Genomic DNA, 27,603 nt, shown 5'->3' with positions numbered 1-27,603 from the left:
GAAAATTCTGGAACATTACAGAGGGATTTATTCGGGTATAGGGGGCACTGACTCCTGAAGCCTCCGGCCCCGGCTCCCGTGCCCACACACCTTCTGCTGTCACCCACACTCAGCTGCTGTGGGGTGGCAGTTGGCCAAGGTTGAGAAGAGAGAAGAGCCTGGTGTAGGGGTGGGGAGTGCCGTGGCCACCAGCCGCGACCTTGGGAGGGGAAGGAGCCGGGTCTTCTGAGATGGCCCAGCCAGACCTGGGTGATGTAGACAAGATCAAGTTCTCCCTCCAGCCCAGGTCGCCCACTCCCTGGCTATAGTCTGGCCCATGGCTTCCGGTAAGCCCCGGTTAGGGGCTGATGGATCTCCCAGTAGCTGTCCAAGGTGATGAGTCCAGGTAGTGCCCACCCGGGTCCTGGGGAATGAGATTGGCCCAGGAGTGAACTGAAATAAGCGTGCCCTTGAGGACTGGTTTGTGGGCTTGGGGTGGGGGACACGGCTAGAGCAGCTCCGTGCGTGGAGCACGTGGAGCGTGGTTCACCTCCCTGCTCGGCCGTCTCCGTCTCCTCCCGGGTGCCGCTCCCTTGCACGCATTCCTTGGCTCCTGCCCCGGCACCTCACTCACCCTTCCCCAGGAGCTCCTTGGACTGGTGAGAGTGCAGGTTCTTGGCTTTGATCAGCACCACCAGAAGGCGGTTGGCAGCTGGGAGGTAGCTGATGGACAGAAGAATCTCTCCGCCCCCTGCAGACGACTCCTGGAACACAAGAGGAGACACAGGAGGCCACTGCCTCCAGGGTGGCTTCCGGCTTATCCACTGATGCCAAGACTGGGGTGGCGCTCGGCGTGCACCCAACAGGCACCCTTGAAACCATTCACCCATCAGCGCCGGCTTCTCTACCCTCACCGATGGGAGCTGGCTACTGAGGAGCTGTCCTTGGCGTGTGCCATCCACCGCGGTCTGCTGGTGGCCACAGGTGACATTTGTCACAGGTCATCTATTTAAATCTAATACAGAAAACAGTGCAAAGAGGTGCCATGCAGGATGGGGCAGGGGCAGAGAGCTGGAAGTCCCCTTCCCCTTCACATCCCACCCCCTTTCCTGCCTCCCCCACCAAATTCCTGGGGTGCTCCAGGGAACCCCAGGTGAGAACCACTGCTTGGCCGCCAGGTTCCTGGGGGTGGTGGGGAACTGTAATTTGTTACTTTGTTTGAGAAGCTAATTCCAGCCCCTGTAGGCTTGAAGAGTGGCTCCTGCCGTCTAATAAAGCAGGCCAGGGGCGGCCAGAGTCATAGGGTGGACAGAACAGACGTCAACAAAATGCAGAGTGGAGCACCGGTAGGTAGCGAACCAAGGACTCCCGCTAAGAACCACCTGTGCCGCCGCCTCCAGGAAGCATCCAGACACTTCTGCCCGTGTATGCAGCTCGCCGGGGCGCCTGCAGGCAAACTCCGACACGGGTCTGTCTGGATGCCAGCAAACCCACCGAGGCACCCAACCACCCAGGATTCCTGCCAGGCGGTGGGTGCTGGGCCGTATTCCGCGCTCCAGGGAGAGCTGGTAGGGAAGAGAGGGGACTGTGGGAAGGTGTGGCTGAAGGCCATGGCAAGTCCCGCCTTGGGAGCCCAAAGCAGAGGCCCCTCCCTCAAAATCCTGGGGAGGAGGAGGGAGCCGTGTGGCTGCTACCCCAAGACGGGGTGGGAATTGGGGGGGGGGGCGTGGAGGGGGGGTCCTGCCAGACGTCACACCTCTCAGTCTTGTCCCCGTTTCTCAGCTGTGCAATGAGGAATTTGAAATCCATGTGCACAACAGGTGTTCATGGAAATGAAGAAACTGTGCATGGATTTCATCCTTTTTTTTTTTTTTTTTTTGCACCACACTAAAGTGATCTTTGAATTCCGTGTCACACACATTTTTGGAAAGACTGTCATCTATAGCATCAGGCAGTGTTACATGCTAGGAAGAGATGCAGCTATCAGGGGACTGGATGAGAAGGTGCAGGCGGGGAGGCCTCCCTAAAGCTCACAGCTCACACTTGCCACGCCCACTGCCAAGACCACAGCTGCTGTTCATAACCCAGCACAGACTCCAGAGCCAGACCACCAGGGGCTGAGTTCCAATCATGCTGATACTTCCTGTGTGGCCTCAGGCAAGTTACTCAACTTCTCTGGGCCCCCAGCGCCTCCTAGGTAACATGGGAGTAACAGCAGCTCCGCCGCACGGGTTGGGTGTGTGTATTTGGTGGCGTGCAGCAGTGTCGTGCACACGTCGAGGGCTGGGGAGCCGTGTGCTGCGACTGGCCCCATCAGGGCAGTGCAAGCACTCTTTCAGGAAAGCATTGCGCGGGGAGCACTGTCTCCGGGCTCTGGCTCAGCCCCTGCCTGTACACACAGACCTCTCGTCCTGGAAAAATGTCTCCCACCGGACTCTAGGGCTTCACCCAGCCTTAGGTGACTGAGCCTGGTGATCCCAGAGCCTTGGCAGTGACACAAATGATCATTTATTAAATTAATCAACGTTTATTCAACACCTACTATGTGCTGCACACAACTGCATTGTGTGTGCACCAGCATGTCAGCTCCACTAAGGAACCCTTCACCAGGCATCCCCTGCACCCTGCACACAGTAGGTGCACGATGATTCACAAGGCCACTTCCAATCATTCACGGAAAAATGGGATTATGAGATAAGCTTATATTTTGGTGCAAAGGATTTTGAAATCCATACCAAAAAGTGTGTGGAAATGCATGTTATGAAAGAACTGTGGGTGGATCTCAAAGCTCTTAGCACCCAAATAAGGCTGCAATGATTTTTTTCAGTTCTATTCTCCATGAACTTTTGGAAGTACCATTGAATTTGTGGGAAAAAAAAAGGCAAGGCATTGCATTTTGTGCTGGCAAACACCCTAACCAGGCTTCCGGTCATGCTTCCCTCACGGTGCAGGAAGCGCTGCTCTCGGGGACCTGCCTGTCTGGGGTTATAGAGCCAGTGAGCGGCGAAGCTGAGTCGTGAAGGGAGGTTCCCACCACGGCCAAGCCCGCGTCCTGGATCTTCCTCCATGCGCTGTCTGCCCCAGGCCTCTCACTACACAGCGATTCCTTCCTGGCACCCAGCGGGGTGGGAACACAGCAGCGATGGACTCCAGGTCACCTCTTGGGGGTGCACAAATGGCCCGCGCTGCAGCTGCACAACCATCAGCTTTGGAGGGAGAAGCCAGCACCTGGGAGCCCCCGCGGGACCACCCACCTGCACACAGGGCGAGGCCCCAGGCAGCCTGGCTGCCAACAGCCCCTGCTGCCTTAGCACTGCCGCTTTACAAACCGAACAGCCAAGATCTCCCTGTCTCTCCCTGGTGCCCCCACCCTCCCTCTCCCCCTGAGCTTCTCAATGAATCATTCAAGGCTGCGCTCTCCGTGGGTCGTAACTGTGGCCCCTGGTGACGCACAAGCCACTTTTGGCTGCACACGCCACTTGTGAATGAGTGGCTTCCGGTGGACTGGAGACACTGCTGCCACCTCTGTTAACTCATTCTTGCCCAGACAAAACAAAACACCTGGCTGCTGTATTGCAGGCTCCATCTACCTGGTGCAAACCAGCCTGCACCCCGACCTGGGCGAGGAGCTCCCTGGCCTGGCCTGGCCTGGGTCGCTCTCCTGTCACTGTGAACTCACAATGTCACCTCCGACTTGTGACTCCACGCCACCCTCTGCAATGGCTCATACAGGTGAGTCCAAGCCGAGGTGAGAGGACATGGGTGGAGCAGGTGCAGCACAGCTAATATGATGACTGCTAGGAGGCACGAGCCAGGTGGGCCCGGCTTCATCATTGCCACAGGCAGGGCTTGAGCTGTTGGCACGGGGCCCAGGACACTGTAGAAGCTGGGCAAGATGCTGGATTGAATCGATGGTTTCTGCTTATATCGGCTCAGGGTGGTAGCAGGCAAGGTGGCCAGATTTCAGCCCTTTGGGGACTGCACCAAGGCCTCAAAACGTCAAAGTGGAGGCCTGTGCACCTGCAGAGGAAGCTGCCTTACAAGCTTAGTAAACCCACGTGTCAGGTCCCTCTCCCCAGCACCTGTCACAATCCACACACTAACAAGAGAAGAGAGCCGGTTCTGGAACAGTCTGGTGCCGTCGGAGAGCACCTGTGACTTTGCTGTCAGTTTTCCCCCCAGCTGAGCTCAGTGGTGTCCTGGCTGGGGGACCCCGTGAGGCGGCCCGAGCTGCTGCGAGTCTCAGCTCCCCGTCTGTAAACGGAATAGCCCCGGGTCTCTCTCGCCTGGCTGACGTGGGAGGTGCTGTGACTTGCAGGTGGTTTGTCCCCCAGTGGTCATGTGCTGGAAGCCGGGGTCCCCAGGGTGGTGGGGTGGATGAGGGGCCTGGGCACTGCCCTGGGAAGGGATCAGTGTTGGTTTCTCGGGGTGACTCACTTCTGGGCTGAGTGGATTCTTACTAAATGAGGCCACCTCATGCTCTTGGCTCTTTCCTTTCCTGCTTCGATGCAGCCAAGGGGACCTCACCAGAGGCTGAACTGATGAACCTGCCCCATCTTAGACCTCCAGCCTCCAAGCCCCTTTGCTTTATAAAGTACCCAGCCTCTGGCATGGACCAGGACGGCGGGCGAGTGGAAGAACTCACTGTACAGTTCTGAGTGTATCCTCCCGTTGTGAGTGCACGAAGCCCTGTCCTGACTGGTATCTGTTCCTCTGTCCCAGGGGGTGACACCAGTCAGCTTTCCCAAACCGCGGGAAGGCACCCGAGGCAACTGACTTCCTTAAAGAAAAAGGTTTATTGAGCTCCCAGTTTTGGAGGTTCAAGTTCAAGGTCGAGTGGCCCCCTTGGTTTGGCCTCTGGTGAGGGTGGTAGATAGCAATGGCAGAGAGCATGCGGAAGATCCCATGGAAACAGCAGGAGTGGCTGGGCCCAAACTCAGGCTTTTACAAACAACCCTCTGGTGACAGGCTAGAGGCGAGGAACCACTGCTAAAGTCACTCCCTCTGTGACTCCCACTGGGTCTCCCTCCTAAAGATTCCAGGCCTGCGGGGACACCCACACTGGCACCCACAGTGAGCAAGCTTTTCTGGGAGGGCCAGGGAACAGGGCTTCATCTCCAGAAAAGGCGCTGTTGGGCTGGCTAGGAGACTCTGTAGCAGCCTAAGTGATGCCCATGTGGTCACTGTCTCACAGCCCTGGCCTTCCCTAACTCCTGCTGCTCTGGCCTGGGTGTGGCAACAGGTTGCTCTCCAGGAAGCCCCTCCCCAAAGAGTGCAGCAGCTCAGCACACCCTCTTCCTGTTGTGGCTTCCCCAGCAGCAGAAGGACCGTGATCCTCCAGGCCTCGTGACAGCAGACACCACCAGGCTCCGGGTCTGTCCCAGCCGGGGCTGCTCCAGCACAGACACCACTGTGGACCGGGCCTTCTGGAACTGTTCCCCCCAGCCCTTTAGTGGGGTGCCTCGCCAATGGCTCAGGATTCGACATGTGCGAGACATCGTCATTGGCATCGTTTGCCTGTGCCAGTTGACTGCCCTGGGCTGGACATTCTCTGAGCAGGAGGCTCTGCCTTTCCTCTGCGCTCACCTTCTCTGCAGGGCCTGGCACCCAGCAGGTGCACACAGTACAACTGGGTTGAGCTGGGGTCACGTGGTCTTAGCACCAGAGCCAAGAGACACACAGGGCATCAGGCTTTGTACCGTGGCAGGGCAGTCAGCCCATGGCAAGCTAGACCCCACATAGGAGCAGACACCATGAATGCCAGACCCTGAGAGCTGACTCTGCCCCAGCCCCCTGCTCTCTTCCTTCCACTCCCCAGTGGGGAGGGGTTCTGAAACTCACCTTGGCCCAGAGCTGCTGGGAGGGAGCCCGTTCTGCCAGTCCCTGCCCCACTCACAGGTGCCACCCGTCCTGGCGGAGAGGGAACCCTACCTTGGTGGAAGTCTTCAGCTCGCCCCACTGGGCGGCCCCTAGAGGCACGGACGCCCCGTCCAGGCCCAGGCGGAGCTCCCCAGCCACGCTGTGGCGGGAGAAGCGGTCGCAGGTCCTGAGCGTCAGCGTCAGGGTGGCTGTGGGGAGCTCCTCCTCCACCAGCGGGAGCGCCAGGCCCTCCTCCCACGTGGTGTGCAGCTGGCGCTTCTTCAGGGCCGTCTGGGCCTCCACGGAGCCCGTCCTGTTGGCCACACTGCCCTGGACGTAGCAGTCACAGCCTCCGTCGTGGTCGCTGGTCACAGCTGTAGGCAAGGACAAAGCAGCACACACTGGCACTCCCTGAGGACAGGGGGAGGGGCGACACCTGTCCCTGCCTAGGGCTGCAGAGCGATGGACGTCCGATGGACCCCAAGGCTGACCTCCCTGGGAGACCCTGAGCATCGGGAGGTCCTTGAGGGGCCAGCATCAGCACCCACTGCACTTCCTGGGGGACCGGGGCCAGACTCGGCGCTCCCCCGAGCCCTGGTGATCTGAGCATTCCCCAAGGCGTAGGGCCCTGTGCTGGGTTCCAGCATCGCTGCGGAGCCTGTGAGTCACTGATTCTGCATTTTAAATATTTACCACACAACAGCTTGTGATTCGGATCACTTGGCCGCCACCCCAAGAGGCTTGCTTTGTATGCGGAACCTGGGTGCTTTGAAAACCATTCCATGAGGTGGAGTTACCCAGAAATCCACCCTTGCGCTGCTTTTACGGTTGGCTCCTCCATGATCACGTGGGAAAAGAAGCTGAGGAACCGAGGTCTTTGCCCCACGAGAAAGAGCTTTCCACGGAGCCTCACAGGACATTTAGTCCTGGCTCTGCCGCAGGCTGTGGGAGCGATGCTGAACAAGTCATAAGAGTTGTGGGGCCTCGGTTTCCCAATCTGTAAAATGGGACTATTGTGATGATGAACCATAATAAAGCACGTGAAAGTGCTTAAAAGTATTACAAGACAATAAAAAAGCAAAGCGGGTCCTCAGGACTGATCTGGCCTCGTCGCCAGCCCTGGTTACTCTGCAAAGTCTTGCTTTTGGTAAAGCAAACTGCCCCGGTAGAGAGACCGAGGGTACCCTGACGCCCTCAGAGAAACCGGCTCCGTCTTGGAAGGCAGAAACGCTCTCCCTGTTCACAATGTTCTCAGCGTCAGACACTGAGCCCCGCCCTGCCCCATGGCGGGGCCTCCTGGGGCACAGATGGCCCAGTGTTCACCAAGAACGCATTACCTCTTCGTCCTGGGCAACTGGCGGGGCCACACTTCCCAGGCTCCTTTGCAGGGAGGTGTGGCCACGGGCCTGGGTTGCAGCCAATAGGATGTGAGCAGAAGCGAGGCCCGGCATGGCCAGGTGCAGGCTACAAAGGAACGGCCACGCCCTCTCCTTCTCATTCTCCTCCCACCTGCTAGAGAGGGACCACAGGGAGACGGGGGACTATGGAGCCTCAGAGCGGAGGGGGCTGGGCCTTGGCTCGCCGTGTGGAGGAAGATGTTTACCAACAGGGCGCTCGGTTGGGCCTGTGAGCGGGGAGGCTGAGCAGGTGTGTTTGGGGCTCGGCTTGGCCGGTGCTAGTCCAGCCTGCCCGCACAGCTGCCCGCACAGCTGCCGACCCCCGGGGGCTCAGACAGAGCAGTACCTTCCAGGCGCGTCACGAACAGCTCGGCCTTCTGCCGGTCGTAGTCCAGGCAGTAGTGGAGTTTGGGGGCTTGGTTCCAGCTGGCCGCCTTCTCCGGGTTCCAGGTCTCCGTGACGCACACGTCCTCCACCACGCCTGCAACAGAGGCAGAGTCACGGCTGCCACACCCCTCCCGTCTCTGCCACCTGGACCACTACCCCAACCCTGGGCCACTACCCACACGTGGTGGCCACGGTCACGTGGGGGTAACACCAGCGGGCACGGGCACTGCATTTCAAGGGGTCACCGTGGCCCAGCAGTGGACACGCCGGCTTTGTTGTCAACATGGGAGCTGGCGACCTCGGACAAGTTACTTGACTTCTTGGAACCTCAGGTTGTCTTTATGATGGGCGTGACAACAGTGTCTCTCTCCTGGTCACTGCAGGCTATGAAACAAAGCCAAGAATGTCCTCAGCCCAGGGCCCGGCCAAAGTGGGCGTTCCCTAAGGGAGACAGACCCTTCGCAGCCCCATCTCCAGCTCCACCCCTCGCAGAGAACATGGTCCCTGCTTCCTGGGGTCAGCAGGTGGAGAGGATCGTAGAAGAACAAGTCAGGAGAGGATGCTGGGACCAGGTCGGGGGTAGTGCACTTTGAGCTGAGCGCGTGTGCAATGAATATCTGCTGAGAGCATTGACGAGTTTATCTTTAACTCAGACGTCTCTAAAAGCGATCTCGCTCCCTCTGCCCCTGGCTCAGACGGCAGCCCGCCATCTGAAAGACGCTCATCAGTCAGAGACAGTGTTAAGCGCCGAACACATCCTGCAGCTGCGGCAGATGCCACTTTTAGCAAACTGGAATTCAAATGTCTGATTCTCAGAGCTCATTGCGAGGGTAGAAATCGGGAGGACTGCTCAGCTTCGCAATGGTTCCTTCTGAAGTTTCCGCAAGTGTGCAAAATGTCCCTCGTGAATCTCTGGGATGTGGCTGATGTAATAAAGCAAGACCCGTGGGGCTCCCACAGGCACCGGCGGGGCCGGCGTGGGCAGCTCTGAGACAGCCTCGGCCCTCGGCATCCAGACCAAGCCCCGGCAGGGCGTCTGTGCAGCAGCGAAGACGCCCGTGCCTCATGTTGGCTGGGGTGCTGGGTTCGAGTCCTGGCTCCGTTCCCCTTTCCAGTTCCTGTCAATGTGCACCCTGGGGGACAGCCAATGTGGTCTCAAGTGGTTGAGTCCCTGCCATCCACGTGAGAGACCTGGGTTGCGTTCCTGGTGGCTCCTGGCTTTGGTCTCGCCCAGCCCGGGCTGTTGTAACTCCGGGGGAACAGTTCTGCTCCCGATCCTGCCTTCATGCAAGCTGTGAGACGTTGAAGCTCCTTGGAAAGGGGAATCCTGCTATCATGATGGTGATGGCCACCCCCAAGGGTCCTCATATCAATCATTCCCGCCCAACCTTATGCTCTCAGGTATTAAACGGGTCTCCTTCTAAAATTTATTTTTATCTATTTTTTGAGGGGTAGACAGACACAGAGAGAGAGAGAACACTCCCATCCACTGGTTCTCGCCCCACATTCTCACAACAGCTGAGGCTGGGCCAGGCCAAAGCCAGGAGCCAGGGCTGCAATCCAGGTCTTGCACTGGGTGGCAGGGACCCGACTCCTTGAGCCAGCACTGGCAGGGTCGGCAAGGGCAGGAAGCAGCAGTTGGAAGTCGAGGCAGAGACTGAACCCAGGCGCACCACCACGAAAGCCAGGGTCTGAACCGGTGCTTCCACTGCCAGGCTGCCTGCTAAGTGGGCCTGTTTTCAATGTGTTTGAAATGCGGATGGGCGGGTGGACCTGGGGCTAATGCCCAGCCAGGAGTGGTTCACACCGTCTGTCCTTCACAGGAAGGTTAATCAGTGTGGTTCCAGGCTGGGGCGGGCCGGGGACATCTGTTCCCTGGCCAGGGTGCCTCCAGTGAACCCAGGCAGGAAGACTAAGACCATAGTCAATGTCAAAGCCATTGGGTTTCTTATTCCACCACCTGCCTCACCAAACACACAGAACCAAACCCCAGCCATGCCACAGTCTATCTCCCTGTCTTGATGCTTCACTCCCTAGGAAGCTCACCCATTCCTTTGCATGAGGGACTGGGTCTCTGCTTCTCATACCTACCCTAGGACCCAGTGCCAGCTGTGTACACGTGGAAAAATAGGGTCGCATTCAGGATATAGAAGCTCTCGGAAGGAGAATGGAAATAAGAATAGGTTTTGGCTCTGCCCTCTGGACCAGGCCCTGAGTTAAGCATTTCCTGTGCATTATTTTATTTGTATTTTGCAGCAACCCTGTCGGGCAGGTGGTAGACGGATCTCATTTTATAAATGTGGAAAATAAGGCCCTGAGGTGTTAGCAATGTGACTTCCGCCACTCAGCCGGTGGATAAGAGTCGAGAATTATACCCACAGCCCTGAAGCCCAGTGTGTTCACTGTGACTGTAGGACACACACAGGACATGACAGGGACTCCCTGGTTCCCTTGTGGGCAGCTAGGGGCATCAAGGAGGAGCAGCGTGCAGCCCATGACAGGAATACGGGACTGGAACCCCAAGGCCCTGGACCGCCTGCTTGTCCAGGGTCAAAGGCCACCACCAGGGGCTCCTGGACAGCTCCCAGCATCCTCCGGGGCAGTGCCGCCCCCACCCCCAGCCTCGTGTGCTACCCATGGAGAACACGCGGCAGGAGACGCCTACCATTCTGGGGAAGGATGAACAGCTCCTCCGTGACCTGCCGCTTGAGACGGCTGTCGTGCGGGGCCTGGGGGCTGGCAGGCGCAGCCGGCTCCTCCGTGGTCCTCAGCGTGTAGTCAGCATAGTTGATGACCTCTGGAGCGGTCACATTTGGCCTGGGGCCATAGATGTCTGGGAACTTGAGGAGGGCTCGAGGCTGGACAGGCTCCGTGGACTTTTTCACGTTGAACTGCAAAGACAAGTTTCCTCTGATTGGTGCCCAGGGACCTCCTGCCTGGGGCCCACTCACAGGAAGGGAGAAGCCTGGACCAGCAGAACCCACATCGTGGGGAGTTTCAGGGGACCCACGGCTCGGGGGGTGCGCTGCTTCTCCAGCCACGGGTGCACCTGTCTCCCGGCTATGCCCACGCCTATCGCATTGGTCCTCTTTCTACCAATCTCAGCGCCCCAGAACCGTCATCCTCTCATTCTTCCCTTGCTCTACCTCCCCTTCCCCACCCGCCTTATGTCTTATCAAGCCATAAGGAAGTAGAGCTGCAGAAGAAAGAGAGGTGGCATCTGCCATCTTTGCCCCCAGCAGGCACTGAGCCCCCGCCTACTTGAAGGATTCAAAGCGACATAACAGGGGCCTGCACTGTGGCTCAGCAGGTTGAGTGGCCACCTGCGACACCAGCATTGCATACTGGAGCGCCGGTTCAAGTCCTCACTGCTCTGCTTCCAATCTAGTTCCTACTGGTGCACCTGGGAAGGCAGCAGAAGGTGGCTCAAGTACTTGCAGCCCTGCCACTCATGTGGGAGACCCGGATGGAGTTCCTGGCTCCTGGCTTCAGCCAGCTTCAGTTCTTGTCCATGTCTGGGGAGTGAACCAAGAGATGAAAGATCTCTCTCTCTCTCTCTCTCTCTCTCTCTCCCCTTCTCTGTCGCTTTGCCCAGATAGATAAATACAAGAAATTTTTTCAAAAACCCACAAAGTTACACTAACAGGCAGCAGTCCCAGGCCCTGTGAAACTGAGAATTATTGATGGGAATTGGTGACTGGGTCTAGAACTTGAATCTTGGTTCCCCAGGTGGGTGGCCACCAGAAGACCCTCAGGTCAGGGCAAACACAGAGGATCGCAGAGAGTCTCACTGAACCTCCAGCCCCTCCCCTCTCTGTGACGGGAGCCAAGAGGCTGGTACGGGTCAAGGCTCTCTGTCCAGTGGCAGGTGTGACCCAGGGGCGGGCAGCCTGGGGTGGGCATGGTCCGGAGGGGGTGGGGCTGACCCTGTTTCATAGCTTGCACTCCTGGCACCTGCACCAGGATGGATCCTGGCGGTTCCTGACTGTTGCCGAGACAGGCTGGACCTGGTAGCAGGGCCAATCCTTTATCATCCAGGCACTGGACAAATGTGTGGGTGTGCACAAGAAGGCACAGCTGGACCTCAGGACACAAAAGCAGGAACCAGCCTCTCCCACTCCTGCAGCCAGACACCACCTAGTTACTGCCGCGTGTACTTTTTTTTAAAGATTTATTTTATGTATTTGAAAGGCAGAGAGACAGAGAGGGAGAGGTCCTCCATCTGTTGGTTCATTCCCCAAATGGCCACAAAGGCCAGCACTGGTTCAGGTGGAAGGCAAGAGCCTGGGTCTCCTATGTGGGTGCTAGCAGTGGGTGGTACTTGGGCGTCTCCCACTGCCTTCGCAGGTGCATCAGCAGGGACAGGAGCAGAAGTGGAGCAGCAGGGACCTGAGCAGTGCCCCAGTGTGGGCGGCCGGCATCACAAGTGGTGGCTTCCCCTGCTGTGCCGCTACTGTGTGCATTCTTTAGGATGCCCCAAGCGGTACAGGTCAAGCCTCTTGTATAGCTGGAGAACCTGAGGCTCCGAGGGGGCGATACCCTTGGAAACTCCACCCAGCAGACTCTAAGGCAAACCAAGCCCAGCAAGGACCTGCCCCCATCCTGGTCACTGCCGCGTGTGCTGGAGCAAGCGGCCCTCACAGCAGTCCTAGCCCGGGCAGCAACATTAGCCCACCAGCTCTTGCCCACCAGCAACTTTTGCCGTTACCTTGTTAGACCCTGGGAATGAGTTGCACGATTTGTAAAATGAGGGTCCGACTCCCACCTGCACCCCCGTGGAGCGTGTCAGTGGGCATCAAGGGGCCTGGTTTCCAGTTCTGATCCTACCTCTGGGGCTAGGTGACTTTGGGTGGACTTTCTGTCTTTCTGGACTATCCCTTCAAGCGACAGGTGCATCTCAGGCTTATCCCGCTCTGCGTTCTAAGCTGCAAAGCAGGGGGAGACCCCACGCTGTATGTTCAGCCACTGGTGGGCTGGGAAGGCCATCACCCATAGAAGCAACTGGCTGCCTACTGAGCAGTGCCACAGGCTGGCCGTGCAGTGGGTGGCAAGCAGTCAGTGCTCAGGATTGCTGGGGACAGCAGACAAAACACACTCAGCGTGCAACCAGAGGAGGCTGGGAGGCCAGCCGGGGCTTCAGGAAGGAGCCAGGGCCTTGGAGGAAAGGAGGTTTGGAAGGCAAATGGGGTGATAGGGAGAAGGTATGTGTCAGGGCCCTGGAGGAGACACTCAGAGCAATAACTAGTGTCCTCCAAAAGTCACGTCCACCCTCAGTATCTCATCTACGTCAGTGCAACATTCTTTATTCTATTGTACAATGTGGGAACTGGGGCACAGGGCCCAAGGTCTCACAACTGGTGCACAGCACGGACAGTGGAGCCTGCAGCTACTTCGACTTCAACTCCACACCAGCTCCATTGCTGCTGGTCTCAGACACTGGGTTCTAAGTGACGGTCACCGCACGCCAGGGTCAGCTCCCTCCTGCTCATCTCTCAGAGGATGCTGGCACAGGTGGATTCCCAGTGTGATCCATCGTGGCCGATGTTGCCAGTTCAATGGGGAAAGCATCTCTGGGCTCTGTTCTGCGTGAGCTTCGCCCTGCGTGGCCTCAAATCATCAGGGAGCCCCGGCGCTGCACTCCTCCCTCGCAAGGGCTCTCAGTGTGTGCGTCCCTGAGGACTTGGGAGCTGTCTCAGGTCCTTGAAACGCACCCCTGCAGTAACGGCGCGGCTCTTTCAGGTTGTCCCCACCCCTTCTTCCCTCTGCCATCCATACTCATCACCGGGGCTGGATAGGATCCACCCTGCTCCTGGCTCCCTGGGACAGGTGGTGTGTGTGTGTGTGTGTGTGTGTGTGTGGAGTTTTGTCTGTCTTCTCTGATCCTATTAGTCTTAGGCTTTATCTCCGTGACTGTTTCTGGCCCAGGGATTGCCCCGCCCCCGTCACGGGGAGGCCAACGGGGATGGGGTGGAAGGACTAGTGTCCCACGGTGGCAGGAGAAGTCCTCTCTCTCCTGGACAGGAAGTGCGTGGCTCTGTCTGGTGACTGCAGAGTGAGTCAGCCTGAAGACAAAGCCGAGCAAACGGACAGCTTTGTGGAGAGACACAAACACCTGCATCCCTTGGTGATGTCATGGAGGTGGTGAGTGGTCCAGCCCCGGACGCTGCCCTGCCTCTGCCTGTCAGGCCCCACGAGCTGTCTTTGTGCTGATTGTTGACACCGCCTTGAATTGGGTGCCTTTGTGCCCTGCAGTCGAGAGCATTCCACATGGGCGCTCTGCACCCTAACACGTGTCCTTGGAGACCGTGACCCAGGGGCAGAGGAACTCAGCCAAAAGCATCCCCGGCCCCTGTTCATCCTCGGGCTGCCTTGTCTGTGTGGCAAATGATGTACAGCCCATGGCCAGGCAGAGAGCAGAGCCTGATGACAGCTACGTGAGTCTCTCCAAGAGGCAAAAGCATCCGCTGATTTCCCATTGTGACCTCCTGTAAAAATCTTATTTATTGCATTTCAAAAGCCCGGTCTGCAACTTTCTTTCTTTCTTTCTTTCTTTCTTTCTTTCTTTCTTTCTTTCTTTCTTTCTTTCTTTCTTTCTTTCTTTCTTTCTTTCTTTCTTTCTTTCAACATCTTTCAAAGGCATCTATGTTTCCGCTTAAATAACTGAAACAGGAAGCAGAAAAGAGGTTTGGGAGTGTAGGCAGGGAGCCAGGGAGAGGCTTAGGTAGCTGGGGGGGAAAGACCACCTGGTGGAAAGCAGGTGCTCGGGGAAGCAGGTCCTGGAGAAAGACCTGCGTCCAGGCCTCACACGGTGGCTGCAGCAGCGACAGCTCTTGTCGGCACTCCCTGTCTGCCGGTCAGGAGAGAGGGCCTGGGAGACGTGGATGCAGGCTGAGTCGGGGAAGATTTCCTGTGCTCAGCAAAGTCACCCAGCTGGACAGGAGGATGCACCCTCAGACACGGACCTGACACCCTGCCGTCCCTCCCTGGCCTCTCCCAGCCTCCCCATCTCCAGGACTTTTGGTCACTTGCTCCGTCCAGTGTGGGCAACTCTGCACGGACCACTTCACGGAGGCACAGCCCAAGGGGACCTTGAGCTGTGCCCTGGGGCTTTCCTCTGTTGCTGCGATGTGAGACACAGGGACACTGTCAGAGTTACAGAGAAGGGCAGAGAGAGAGAGAGAGAGAGAGAGAGATCTTCCATCTTCTTGTTCACTCCCCAAATGGCTGCAGCAGCTGGGACTGGGCCAGGCTGAAAGCTGGAGCCAGGAGCTTCTTCCAGGTCTCCCACATGGGTGCAGGGGCCCAAGGACTTGGGCCAAGCTCTAATGCTTTCCCTGGTCATTAGCAGGGAACTGGATCGGAAGTGGGGCCCATATGGGATGCCAGCACTGCAGGCGGCACCTTTACCCACTACGCCACAGCACTGGCTCCTGAAAGCAGGGTCTTTGAGGGGGTATTTGTGCACCCACATTCCCAGCAGCATTACTTACAATAGCTACAGGGTGGACGCAACCCGAGTGTCCACCCACAGATGCCTGGGTAAGCAAGCTGGTGTAGGGATGGGACGGAATAGTCTTCAGCCTTAAGGAGTAAAGTTGTGACACCTGCTACTACACGGGTGAACTTGGAGGACACGATGCTAAGCACAGTAAGCTGGTCACAGAAGGACAAGCGCCGTGAGACCCAGCCTCCGGGAGCCCCTCTGAGGGGTCGGAGTCCTGGAGACAGGCAGCAGGACGCCAGAGGCTCAGGAAGCGTGGGGAGTCGCGCGTGGGTGCAGGGCTTCAGCTGTGCAAGAGGAAGCGAGTTCTGGAAACGGGCGCTGGGCAACTGTGAGTGCATTTAATACCCCTGAACCGAACACTTAAAAATGGTTGAGATGGCGACTGTCGTGTTCTGTGGATTTACCACAATTTAAAAAAAAATGATTGGGGGGGAGTACCAGCCACCAGCATGTCCATCGGTAGCACTTGACCCTGTGAGCAGGAAGCCAGAAAGGTGTTCTCCTTCCTCCTCATCACTCTCGCTGACTGTGTCTGCAGCTCTCTTTTGGAAGTCATCCTGGACGCACAGCCGTGGCTCCGTGGTGGCTCCGGACCCCGCCCTGGGCTTGCCCCGCCTCCTCCTGGCCTCGGCCCCACCCCCACCCCGGCTCCTGCTTCCACCTGAGAAGGCACAGAAACCTTGGACTCTGCTTCGCCCGATTAAGGCTAAGACAGATGCCATGGGTGAGGGAGGGGAGGCTGGACATTCATTTAACAAACAAATATTTATTGAGTCTGTCTTCAGGCCCTGTCCCACGTGTGTGTTAGAAACGCAGGCGTGAACAAGACAGATGCTGTCCTTTCCCCCATGGAGTTTATGTTGGGAAAACAGAAATGAATTCTGTAGTTAATGATCTGTAAACACACATGTAGCCTTATTAGAGAAGCCGGGTGACACGACTAATTTGTCACCTACAGGCCATTTATTAATTTGGGGTGTCAAGCTGGGACTTCCCCCCAAAGTGGCATTGCAGTGCATAAGTCACCGGTGTGGGAAGCGGACCTGGTGGCCAAAGGAGCCGGCTTTGCCCTTGCACTTGAACTTAAGGAAAAGGGCAGAGAGGACGGGGCTGGGTATTGCATACCCAGGTGATACCACACAGGGCCGAGGTGGCTGCTGGGTCTGGAGACAGCTGCGGCCCCCTCAGAGGGGCAGCCAGACCAGGGCAAAGGGGCCTACAACATTCGGTCATTCTGGTTAGAGAAAGAGGGCGAGAGAGGGAGGGAGGTAGGGAGGAAGAGAGAGAGAGATCTTCCATCCACTGGTTTACTCCCCCAATGGCCTCAACAGCCAGGGCTGGACCAGCCCTAAGCCAAGAGCCTAGAACTCCACACAGGTCTCCCACAGAGGTGCCAGGGGCCCAGTCACTCAGGCCATCTTCCTCTGCTTTCCCAGAGAGCGGGATTGGAAGTGGAGCAGCTGGGACTCAAACCAGCTCCTGTATGGAACGACAGTGTCGCAGGCAGTGGCTTACACCAGCACGCCACCATACTGGCCCTGACTGTGTCACCGCAGGAGCTAACACGTGGTGTGGGTAGAAGAGTTCGAGTGTGAAATGGAGCCTACTGACCAGGCACTCAGGCTCTCAACAAGACTGCTTGGCTGGAGTCTGGACGCCCAGTGATTTGCTGTGCAATCTTAGGTTGGATGAATGAGCATTTCTGGGCTCTGTCTTTACCTGTAAAATGGGATTGCTAACCATTGCACCTGTCTCTAGGGTTTGGAGTGAGGATTAGGTAAGATAACCCATGGCGAGCTCTTGGCACAGGGCTGGCACAGTAAACCCTTGGCACATTTGTTTGATCCCAGAGCCTAGATCAATACTGCATGAAGCCCAGTTGGTGCATTGGGACAAGTTGATGAGGTCTTTTGAAATTACTCACTTGTGATGAGATAAGTATAGATATTGAGGACAGGTGTTAAAACTAAACAAAACTAAACTAAACGGGTTCCTCTCCCACAGATGTCACGAGAAGCTCTGGTCTAGATCAGATATTCTTTTTTTCTTTTAAGATTTCTTTATTTATTTGAAAGGCAGAGTTATAGAGAGAGTGATCTTCCATCTGCTGGTTCACTCCCCAAATGGCCACAACAGCTGGAGCCAGGCTGATCCCAAACTAGGAGCCAGGAGATTTTTCTCGATCTCCCACGTGGATGCAGGGGCCCAAGCACTTGGGCCATCCTCCGCTGCTTTCCCAGGCACATTAGCAGGAAGCTGGATCGGAAGTGGAGCAGCCGGGACTTGAACTAGTGCCCATATAGGATGCCGGCACTGCACGCTGTGGCTTTACCCTCTACGCCATAGCGCCGGCCTCTCGACTAAGCATTCTCAAGCAGGGGCTGCTGTGGTTGGTGCATCTACAACAAGCTCTCACAGGGGTCCTGTCCCTTGGCGTCGGCATCCTGGGGCAGCCCCTCCCCTGGAGTGGGGGCTGGACCTGATGACTTGCTTCGGATGAACGGAACACGAGGATCTAAGGGGATGTCACTCCTGAGATGGTTCCCGAGAGCACCTTCCATCTTCCTTGCTCCGGCTCCCTGGCTCCCTCTCATAACACGGGCTGCAGTGCTGAGAGCCGCCCAGGGCAGCCTGCGAGGCACTGAATCCTGTCCTCCACCCCAGGAGTGAGCTTGGGAGCAGAGCTGTCCCCGTGGAACGCTGAGATGGCCACAGCCCGGGATGGCCCCTTCCCTGCAGCCTGGGAGGGGCCCTGAGTCTGAAGACCCAGTGGAGCCAGGACCAGGGTCCTGACCTACAGACATAAGAAGTGCTGTGGTTTGCAGCCGCCAAGTTTGGGGGAGATTTAGTATACAGAGAGAGACAACTAATACAGGTCTTCGTGAGAATTTCGCAAGGGGGTCTAGCGAATGCAGGTGTCTCTAGAATGGCTAAAATGAGAAAGACTGGCAACATCTATTTCGGCAAAAGCGTCAAACACCTGGAATGTTCACTCCTTGCCAGTGGAAGGGAAGGTGCAGAACCACTTTGGAAAACCGGAAGTTTCTTAAAAGCTGACCGTACAGCTACCGTATGACCCAGGGAATATGAAAGTGCCAGTCCCCACAGAGACTTCCACGAGGCCCCTGGTAGCGACTTCTGCTGCAGCAGTGCAGGTGGCGACCGACAGGACCACGGGGAGGCCGCTGTGGCCTGTGCTTGTCTGGGAGGATTTCTCCACACTCAAAATGGAACCAACTTCAAGTCGCTGTGACGCTAGAGAAGTGTCATGGGAGTGTACTGGGGAGAGGACAGCAGATCCGTGGGACTGTGCGGGCACACCAACAGTGCGTGGGAAAATGGGGTGAAAAGATGAGCTGGTTTGGGTGCAAAACATTTTGATATCCGTGCACGGTTTCATCACAGCATGCGTTTTCCAGGACTGTGTTGGAGACCCCTTGCGAATACTGCATGATTCGATTTACATCCGTGATTCTCAGCCCGGTATGATACTGGCCCTCACACGTTTCCCAAGACTCCCGCACATAACCAACACAGACCGGTCTGTGCACCTGCATTTAAGACCCAGCTCTGTCTGGACCAGTGTTTCGCAAACTTTCTTTCCAAAAGTAGCTCCGGTAGCAGAGGAAGGTCAGGTGCACTTCAGGGACCAGGAAGCAGGCAGCTACAGCTCTCTCTCGCGCTCTCTCTCTCTCTCTCTCTCATCAGAAAGCAGGGCTCTGGTCTCCCTAACGTCCAAACAACAAGCAGGAAGTCCACTTGCTGAAGCTGGAAGTCTGGGAGTGGAACGGCCCTCACCATCCCAGGAAGAGCGTGCAAGCGGATCCAAGTTTTCCTTCCAAGCAAATGGAACTTTATCTGGGAGAGAATTTGGGGCACAGCCACAGGTGCTGTTCACCCCTCCACAGCCTGGATGTCCTGTGCCCGTTGCTTCTGGAGGAGAAGAAACCTTGCTGGTTTGTCCTCGCACATACCCGCAGCTGGTGGCTCCCCTGTGGCTGGCAGCCCTTTGTTCACAGCCTTGTATCTGTCAGAGAAGGCTGAATGCCACGTAACAAATGACTCTCAAACCTCAGGTGCTGAGGATGACAAGTCTGGGAATGACCCCCCAGCTCCTCTTCAAACACAGGTCTCAGTCTTTCCCATCTGGGGGCTCCTGCCCACCTGTGTCGGGCAATGTTCGCAGCCAAACTCACTGAAGCCTCTTACAGGGTGCACCCCATTTTACAAGCTAGGACCCTGGCTGCAGAGGAGTGAAGCATCTTGTCCAAAGTCGTGGCCAGCCGGGGAGCAGCAGAGACTCCACTCAAACCCAGGCCGGCTCACCCCCGAGTTCTGCACTGCTCCACTCTGAGGGGCTGTCCTCCTGCCCATCACCCACCTCCACGCATTCCCGGCGACCTTGGTCCCTTGCCGGATGCCGTCTTGGCTGCCTGGCTCCCGCACCCCCACCCTGGCGCCCTGCACAGCTTTCAGTCTGAGGGGCGGCTTCCATGCTTTGGTGTGCATTCGTGCCGCCTGGGGAACGCAGATCCCCAGGCCCTCAACCATTTGCTCGGCTGGGCTTGGGCGGCCCCTGGAGAATCTGCACATCTGAGAAGCTCCCCAGGGTACCCACCCCTCACTGGGGGGCGCCTTGGTCAGGGGAGGTAGGGTGGATCTGGGGACATCCTCCTTTGTGGATGCACATTCCCTCCCCCCAACCGCTCTCAACTGAGTCTGCTCAGCTCCCTAGAAACGTTCGTCGATCTGGGGGTTCACCTGCTCCTAAGGTGCTGTCAGCACCAGGATCCTCTACTTCTTGACCTCCCAGAGACCCATCCGCGGGGTCAGGTCCTGGGCAGGTGGTGGATTCCAAGCTGGGAAGCTGAACTTGGGCTTTGAAGCAGCGGGCTCATCTTCTGGTCCAGGCACCACCTGGGTGGACAGCGTTTCCATGGCAACCCTTCCACCTCATCTTTTGTTATTCTTTCCAACACCGCCTCTTCTGTTTATACCAAGTGGGTGTCCTCCATCTTTCTCACATCCCCTTCTCTGGGGACTCACCTCTTCCTACTTTTGTTTCCCTCTGTGGCTATTTTTAAATCTTAAATGTAACCACAAAGAGTGTGGTTGACCCAGTACACTCCCTAACCCATAGCCGGGATCCAAGGCGACAGAATGGGAGCGTTGTGGGGGGCTTAACCTTGCTGTCAGCCCAGTATATGCAACTCTTCCAACCCAGCAAGAATGAGACACAGCTGGGAGTAGCAGCCAGTCCCAGGGCAAACCCTTCCCCTGCGATAACCCATTCATTCTCGTATGTGTCCAGCAATCATTAAAGCTGCAGATAAAGATGGCATTTCCCGTGAGTTAGAGAGCAGGAGACACTCAACGGCAGTAAGTGCTATGACGACCAGGCCAGACAGGAGCGGCGTGGCTGGGAGGGGAAGCTGTGCTCACCAGGAGTTTGAGGGTGAGGAAGGGCTTCCAGAGTGAGGAGCTGAAAAGAGTGTCAGACACAGGCCCGCACATGTCGCCAGCAGGGCCTCCCTTAAACTTCATGAAGAGGGCATTGCCGTTAACCTCACTTCCCGGGGGGAAACTGAGGCACAGAGTGGTAACGTCTGGTGCTGTGCGGTGAGAAAGATGCAGGGCAGGGATTTGAACCCACGGCTGAGGTTCTGGGGCCTGCAGGCTTTACAGCATTGGTTGTGGACCTCTCTCTGCCTGGGCAAGGCCGAGGAATGAAAGACGCAATGGTCTGGTACCTTCCTAAGACCTGGGGTGGGCACAAGGAGGAGCCAGTGGGGGGCTGGCAGGAGGATGCAGCATTCTCACCTCCAGCCCAACCACTCACTCATTCATTCCATCAGTCATCACCCAATACTGAGGATGTTTTCTGTGCCAGAAGCCAATGGCAGATTCTGGCTCCTTCCTTCACACGCAATGTGTGTGTGCGTGTGTGCACAGAGAGATCACGTAGGAGTAAGCCAAGCTTTGCCTGGGGACGGCGGTAGGGCAGGATAGGGGAGAAAGGGGTGTGAGGAAGATCCACGGAGGTGCTGACTTTTGCAGGGGGCAAAAAGCACGGGTGGCCGTTTGAGCGGCGGAGAGGTGGGGAAGGGCATTCTGGGCCGGGGTGTGGTTTGAAGTATGTTCTGACAATGAGCTCACGGGTACAGTGACGCTCCCGCGAGGAGGGCTGGCCAACATTTCTGGAGGAAACAGAATGAAAAAATAAACAAACAAATAATAATAAAAAAGGCTGCAGGGATCCAGAAATCACAAAATGGCAAGCGCCTCCCTAGGGACTTAGTTCTTAGAGAGGATCCCTGCCTTGGTACCTGCCATCGCACCCCAATGCCTGGAGGCCAATATGGCCGCCAAGGAGGTGACACTTCCTGTGTCCCACACACTCCACAAAGCGTGATGCAAACTCGATTGAATTTCATCGTCACACAACCCCCCAGGGAAGTGCCTATATTTTCTGATACTAATCAATAGAAGTGAAAAGAATCTAATTATGTTTTTCCACAGAGGTCGTCATTGAAGTTCAAAGAGATCAATGCTTGTCCAGGGTCACAGAGCCAATATACGACAGGGCTGAGCTTTGAGCCCAAGCCCAGTCCCCAAATCTGGCCCTGGGAGCCACCACACTATACCACGCAGTAGGACCACAGCAAGCGAAAATGGAAACACCCAGATCATCACTTCTGGTTTTCCAGCAAGTGCCACAAAATTAAGCCACCAGCCCCTTCCCTTCCTCTCGCCTCCACCAGTTGTCTGGTTGCTTTCATGAACTGCCTAGGGGCTGGTGTTATGGCGCAGCAGGTGTAACTGCAGCCGGCATTCCGTATCACAGCGCCAATTTGAGTCCCGGCTGCTCCCCTTCAGATCCAGCTCCCTGCTAATGCACCTGAGAAAGCAGCAGGAGATGACCCAAGTGCCTGGGCCCTTGCCAGGTATATTGGAGATCTTGATGGAGTTCCAGGCTCCTGGCTTCAGTCTGGCCCAGCCTTGGCCATTGCGGCCATCTGGGGAGTGAGCCAGTGATGGAAGATCTCTCTCTCTCTCTTTCTCTCTCCCTTCCTATCCCTTTCTGTGTGTGCCCCATCCTCTCTCTATAATTCTGCATTTGAAATAAATTTAAAATGGCTCCCCAGATGCTGGGGCAGCAGCTTCGTGGCTGCACTCAGTTCAGAATCTGGGAAGCACAGCTTTGGAGCGGAGATGTATTTCTCTTGTGATCGCAGCGAAGACAGCGTCAAGCCTATTCTGTCACCACATCAGCGCTGTTCCTAAACTGGGACATTTCAGACTCGGCGTTCCCACCATGCACCCTGTCCTTGCCCTCCCATCTTCAGGCACACCAGCAAGGCTGCTGGTGACGTGTGTCATCTCAGAGCCAGCCTCTGCCATCCAGCATCTCCGTGCAGGCTCCTGTCCCAGGGCACAACGTTCTTGGGACTCCAAGTCCTCGTGAGCTCAAGCCTGGATGTGCAAGAGAGATGGCTTCTACAAGACGGGTGCGCACAGGTGTGGTGTTGGCTTCTGCGGTCTTACCAACGGTGCTCCTTGCAGTCCTGGGGGCTCTTCTCCCCAGTAGCTTATTTGTGGGGACCACGTGCTTAATGTGCGCTTTCCTAAGAAAATCCCAGGGGCATGAGAGGCTGAAGAGTGTGCTGAGAGGCCAAGGTCCTTGCTACTGCATTTCAGGTCTTCTTCTAGAACAGCGTGAGGACTTTCTGGTCCCACGGTGCTCGGTTACTTGAAGACATCACTGGAGAAAGCAACTGTTTTCAGCCCAGCTGCTGTGTCAAAGTGAGGATGTCCTGGAATGTGCTATTTTTTTTTCTATCTCAAAATGATTACAGTAGGGCTCGGTGCTGTGGTGTAGTGGACTAAGCCTCCACCTGAAGCACCAGCATCCCATATGGGTGCCAGTTCGAGTCCCGGCTGCTCCACTTCTGATCCAGTTATCTGCAATGGCCTGGGAAAGCAGTGAAAGATGGCCCAAGTGCTTCAGCCCCTACGCTCACGTGGAAAACCCAGAAGAAGCTCCTGGCTCCTGGCTTCAGATTGGCCCAGATCTGGCCATTGTGGCCATTTGGGGAGTGAACCAGTGGATGGAAGACCTCTCTCTCTCTTTCTCTCCCTCTCTCTGTCTGTAACTCTGCCTCTCAAATAAATAAATAAAATCTTTAACAAATTGGTTAGAGTGCATTCAAGGTTATCTTCCTAGCAAAGCCTCTTTCACACGTTTGCATCCTGGGAAGCTTTACTCCACAGGACAGGAAGCAGATGACGTCGGCAGAACCCTTCACGCCGGTGAGTGTCACCCATCAAAGGTGACACCGTGGGAACAGTCACAGAGCCACTCAGCACAGCTATCATCTCTCCACTGATGTGCACACACTTGGGACAAACAGTTTGCTGAGTTGTGGGGTACGCATCAAATTGGGCCAGCTCCTGTTCACACCCGCCATCTTGGATTGCTATCCAAACAGAAAGCAGCTCATGTTTGTCACTCACTGACTATGTATTCGCCTGCCCTACACAGCACAAAGACAAGTGAGTATGTCCTCAGGCAATTGACCATCCGATGCTGGGGACAAGATGTTCCCTAAATGGGAAACATGAAGCACCCGTGCTACAACCCTCCTGCCTGCGCTCCTGGCAGGCATGGCAAATCGATCAATGCATTCTTTCCTGCTGAGCTCAGACACAGTGTTCTTGGCTCCTCGGCATCAATGTGATCAGAGAGGCTTCCTGGAGGAGGAGCTTCAGTCCAGCACTCAAGGATGACCAACGGTGGGAGAGATGGAGGCCTCTCTAATGGGGAGAAGGAGAGCAGAGTGGGCCCAAAGGGGGCCATGCTTGTGGCGAGGGAGTCAGCTGGCGAGGAGGGTTGGGGGTGGACAACGCTGGTCAGTAACCACCCATAGCTGAGGCCGCTCCTTCTTTTAAACAAGATGCAAACCCACTGGGCTCCCTTTCCGCGACACACGAGCCAGCAGCGGAGCAGAGCACAGAGCTGCAGCCCCCAGGAATAGGATTGGATCGTGGCAGCTCAGTACCACCAGAGTACTTGGCTTCGAGTTACTATAAATGCAGAATGGGCTTCCTCGGCTCGTTTCAAGTGCTTGGAAGTGAAGACAGCGGCCATGACCTTGCTGGCTGCAGGTGTGTGTGCTTATCAAAAGGCACGCGCCATGCAACATGCTGGATCCAACGCGGAACGTGGGAGGGACTTTGAAATGCTCCCCGGGACTCGTGGAGCCTCCGCTCCTTGTTGTTAGGGGTGAGGGCCCGTGAGCCCAGCCAGCGTTGGTTGGGGATCTTTTCCCTAAAGATTCTGCAAACCGGGTAACTGACACTGCCCAAAGCAGGGATTTACAAAGGTTTGGGGGGGCCATGGCGGTCAACACGGAAAGCTGAAAACACCACAGCCAGGAAGATCTGGGAGCTGGGGACAGCTGTAGCCAGAAGGGACAAAGGACAGCAGGGGCAGAGAGGGTGGGGTGCCGAGTGGGGAAATCCTCCCCGCAGACTGAGCCGTTTGGCTGAGGGGCGCAGCAGCCCCCAGCACCCTGGTGGGGAGGAGCAGGGGGAGGGAATGCCTCCCCCACTCTCCCTCTGGGACCTCCCTGGGGTCAACTGGGTTGGCTGATAGCAGGGTGCCTCCTGGGGCCTGAGCAGGGGGAAGGCAGAAAATACAGCTGGGCTCCGGGTAGGGAGCTTTGGGGTTGGGTGAGGAGGACAGGAGGGCGGCGTTGGAGGAGCCAGGGACGCCATCCAGTGCAGCATCACTGTGCTGTGGGCGCTGTCCTTGGTGTTCAGGCCGATTTAATCCCCACGACTATTCAGTGGTGAGGACACAGATGACAGCGGCCACACCGAGGCAGCACAGGTGGCGTCCCTGGCTGGTGGCCGCAGGTGGAGCAAGGGCCTGCCAGCCACCACGTGTCTGAGGCACAGAGTCAAATCACACAGGAGTCAGCTGAATGACAAGTGTATTAATATGATTCATTAGCCCAATCACGGTTTCATTCACTGTTGCCATAGTGCAGCCCCCAGAGGCACCCTGGAGGGGGCCAGGAGCCAGGATCCACAGCAGTAGCCGCCAGAACCACCCCTCCCATGCTCCCGAGGAGGCCATGGCCCCGTACGCCTCCCCCAGGGATGATGTAGGAATTGCAGACACTGCCTAGGTCCAGGGCTGTGGCCACAGCTCCTTCCCCAGACTTGGCGCTAGCAGCAGAACCAGGCTCGGGCTCCCCGGCCCCTGCGAGCTGTGGAGGCGGCACGTTCAAGGGACTCCTCCCTCGAGGGAGTTTTATCTTCCTAAAATCAGAAACAGCTCCAGAAGCAACTCCTGGCACGTCGGCTGCTCCCCTGCCTGCTGATCTTGCTGTTCTTCTTTTAAGTTGTGTTTATTTATTAGAGAGAGAGAGAGAGAGAGAGAGAGAGAGGTCTTCCATCCACTGGTTCTCTCCCCAAATGCCCACAACAGCTGGGGCTGAGCCAGGCCAATGCCAGGAGCCAGGAACTCCATTCAGGTCTCCCCTGTGGGTGGCAGGGGCCCAAGTCCATGAGCCATCAGCCACTGCACATTAGCAGGGAGCTGGATTAGAAGTGGAGCTGAGACTGGAAGCCAGGTGCACGTGTATGAGACACAGGCAGGGACTTCACTGCTCAGACAGATGCCAGCCCGGTCCTTCTCAGTAAGAACTTCAAGTGCACCACTTACTCCAACACTGCCACCCGCCCCACCCCCTGCCCGACCCCACCAGCCTTGCTGGGCACTAAAGGGCGGCTCCGGCTCTTGGGCCCTGGTGGCTGTATTGTTCTCAGGGCACCCGTGGAGCATGGTGCCCCGTGGCTGCAGCCTTCCCCCACCCTCCACCCCCACCCCGGGGCAGCGCTGGCCTGGCCCCCTGTAGCTTCATGTCCTCCACTGAGCCCAGGAAGCCCTCTGCTCCCTTTCTTTCCTTTCCAGCTTCCCAGATCGGACCCCCTGGTCCATCATCAGATCCCGTGTTTGGAATCTAAAGAGCCCTCCACCCCAGCAGCCTACCCTGCTGTGTCCTGGTGCTTGCCCTGGTGCCACAGGGCAGAGCCACGCCGGGGATCCGCCCATGATCCCACGGCCCCTGCATGGGGGGAGGGCTGCTTCGCAGGGCACGCGCTCCCTGGGAAAGTCACGGTTGCCAGAGCCCGGCTTCTCTGCCCCCGCCCGGCAGTCCACCTCCTAATCTCCTCATGTCCACTCCTTTGGATTTCTCACCTCTCCTTGGCCAAGAGAATGGAGGCCCCTCAGCTCCCTGGCGCCAGGCACAGAGCCTGGGCACTCTTCTCCCCGCCCTGTACCTCTCCCTCCAGGAAGGGTCCTTGCCCCTAGCCTTCCCCTGTGTGCACGGGGGCTTTGCACCAGCTGCACCCCCGCTGCTCCTCCCTCCTCCTGAAATCCACCTTCCTCCGTCCCCTGGCGCCTCCCGATCAGGTTTTCAATACTCTGGAAGTTCTTGTGACTTCTCGTCCCCCACTCAACGGCCGCCACCGCTCGCCACTCCATCGGGACAAACATCCCCCATCCACATCCTCCCTTGCTGCCCATCCCCCAAAGGTCCTACCAGCCCCTGGAGGTCACGATGGGTCTGCAAGGTCACCTGGAGCCTCCTGCCCCTCAATTCCCACGTGGGTGCAGGGGCCCAGGCACTTGAGCCACCTTCTGTTACTTTCCCAGGCGCAGTAGCAGGGAGCTGGATTGGAAGTGGAGCAGCCGGGGCTTGAACTGGCGCACATACGGGATGCCGGTGTCACACGGGATGGCTTAACCCACTGCGCCACAATGCTGGCCCCAAGGCTGTGGGGGCCTTGAGTGTTTTTGATGATGAACGCCCTGAGTTCTCTTCCCACTCCTCCCGGCATCCCTTGTAGACACTCACTGGCCATCAGCACTGGCTCCCAGGCCCCTGCCCCTCCCCCTCCTCTTCCTAAGTCGGCTCAGCCAGGCTCCCAGTGGCCACTGCTGCCTCCTGCGGGAACCTCCCCTCAGGCCTGGACGCGGACTGGGAGTGCAGAAGCCACGAGCCCCGTCGCCATCCTCATGGAGAGAGCACCAACCTTCCTCACCCGCCACCAGCACACAAGCAGACCCATGACCTCGTCTGCCCGAGTGTCCGGCTTCACCAAGTGCCTCCGCCATCCAGCGGGGTAAGGGAGAAACTCAGCTGTCGTCCCCACCTCCTCTCTTCCTGACAGCCACGCCTGCCAGGCCAGGCTCTCTCCTAAACAGTGCCTTCCCTGGCCCGAGCCAGGACCGCGTCTCCCCCAGGACCCCCGCTGGTCTCCCCAGTTCCACAGCAGCTGGAAGGCGCATTCCAGGACCCAAATCCAACCCTGGCCCACCCCTCGCCTCTCATCTCTCCCTCCTGTGCATTCCCTTTGACCTTCCGGCCCCTCCTCAGGGATATTCCTTCTAGCCACAGGGCC

At 57.2% G+C, this 27,603-nt stretch overlaps 1 protein-coding gene across 1 annotated transcript in view; it reads right to left on the bottom strand.

The window, feature by feature from the left end:
- SYT13 (synaptotagmin 13) overlaps nt 1-27,603 on the bottom strand; it is a 46,449-nt gene that overhangs the window by 5,575 nt on the left and 13,271 nt on the right. Inside the window, exons 2-5 of the mRNA XM_051852614.3 lie at nt 10,288-10,513; nt 7,582-7,716; nt 5,911-6,212; nt 614-743 (exon numbers count right to left, since the gene is read on the bottom strand). Of these exons, the coding sequence (XP_051708574.3) occupies nt 614-743; nt 5,911-6,212; nt 7,582-7,716; nt 10,288-10,513 (793 nt within the window). The remainder of the gene's footprint in view (nt 1-613; nt 744-5,910; nt 6,213-7,581; nt 7,717-10,287; nt 10,514-27,603) is intronic.

The sequence above is a fragment of the Oryctolagus cuniculus genome, chromosome 1 (genome assembly GCF_051225735.1).
Source record: "Oryctolagus cuniculus isolate XC-2025 breed Fujian yellow rabbit chromosome 1, ASM5122573v1, whole genome shotgun sequence".
Classification (NCBI taxonomy): domain Eukaryota; kingdom Metazoa; phylum Chordata; class Mammalia; order Lagomorpha; family Leporidae; genus Oryctolagus; species Oryctolagus cuniculus.
This window is presented reverse-complemented; position numbering and strand designations above follow the sequence as displayed.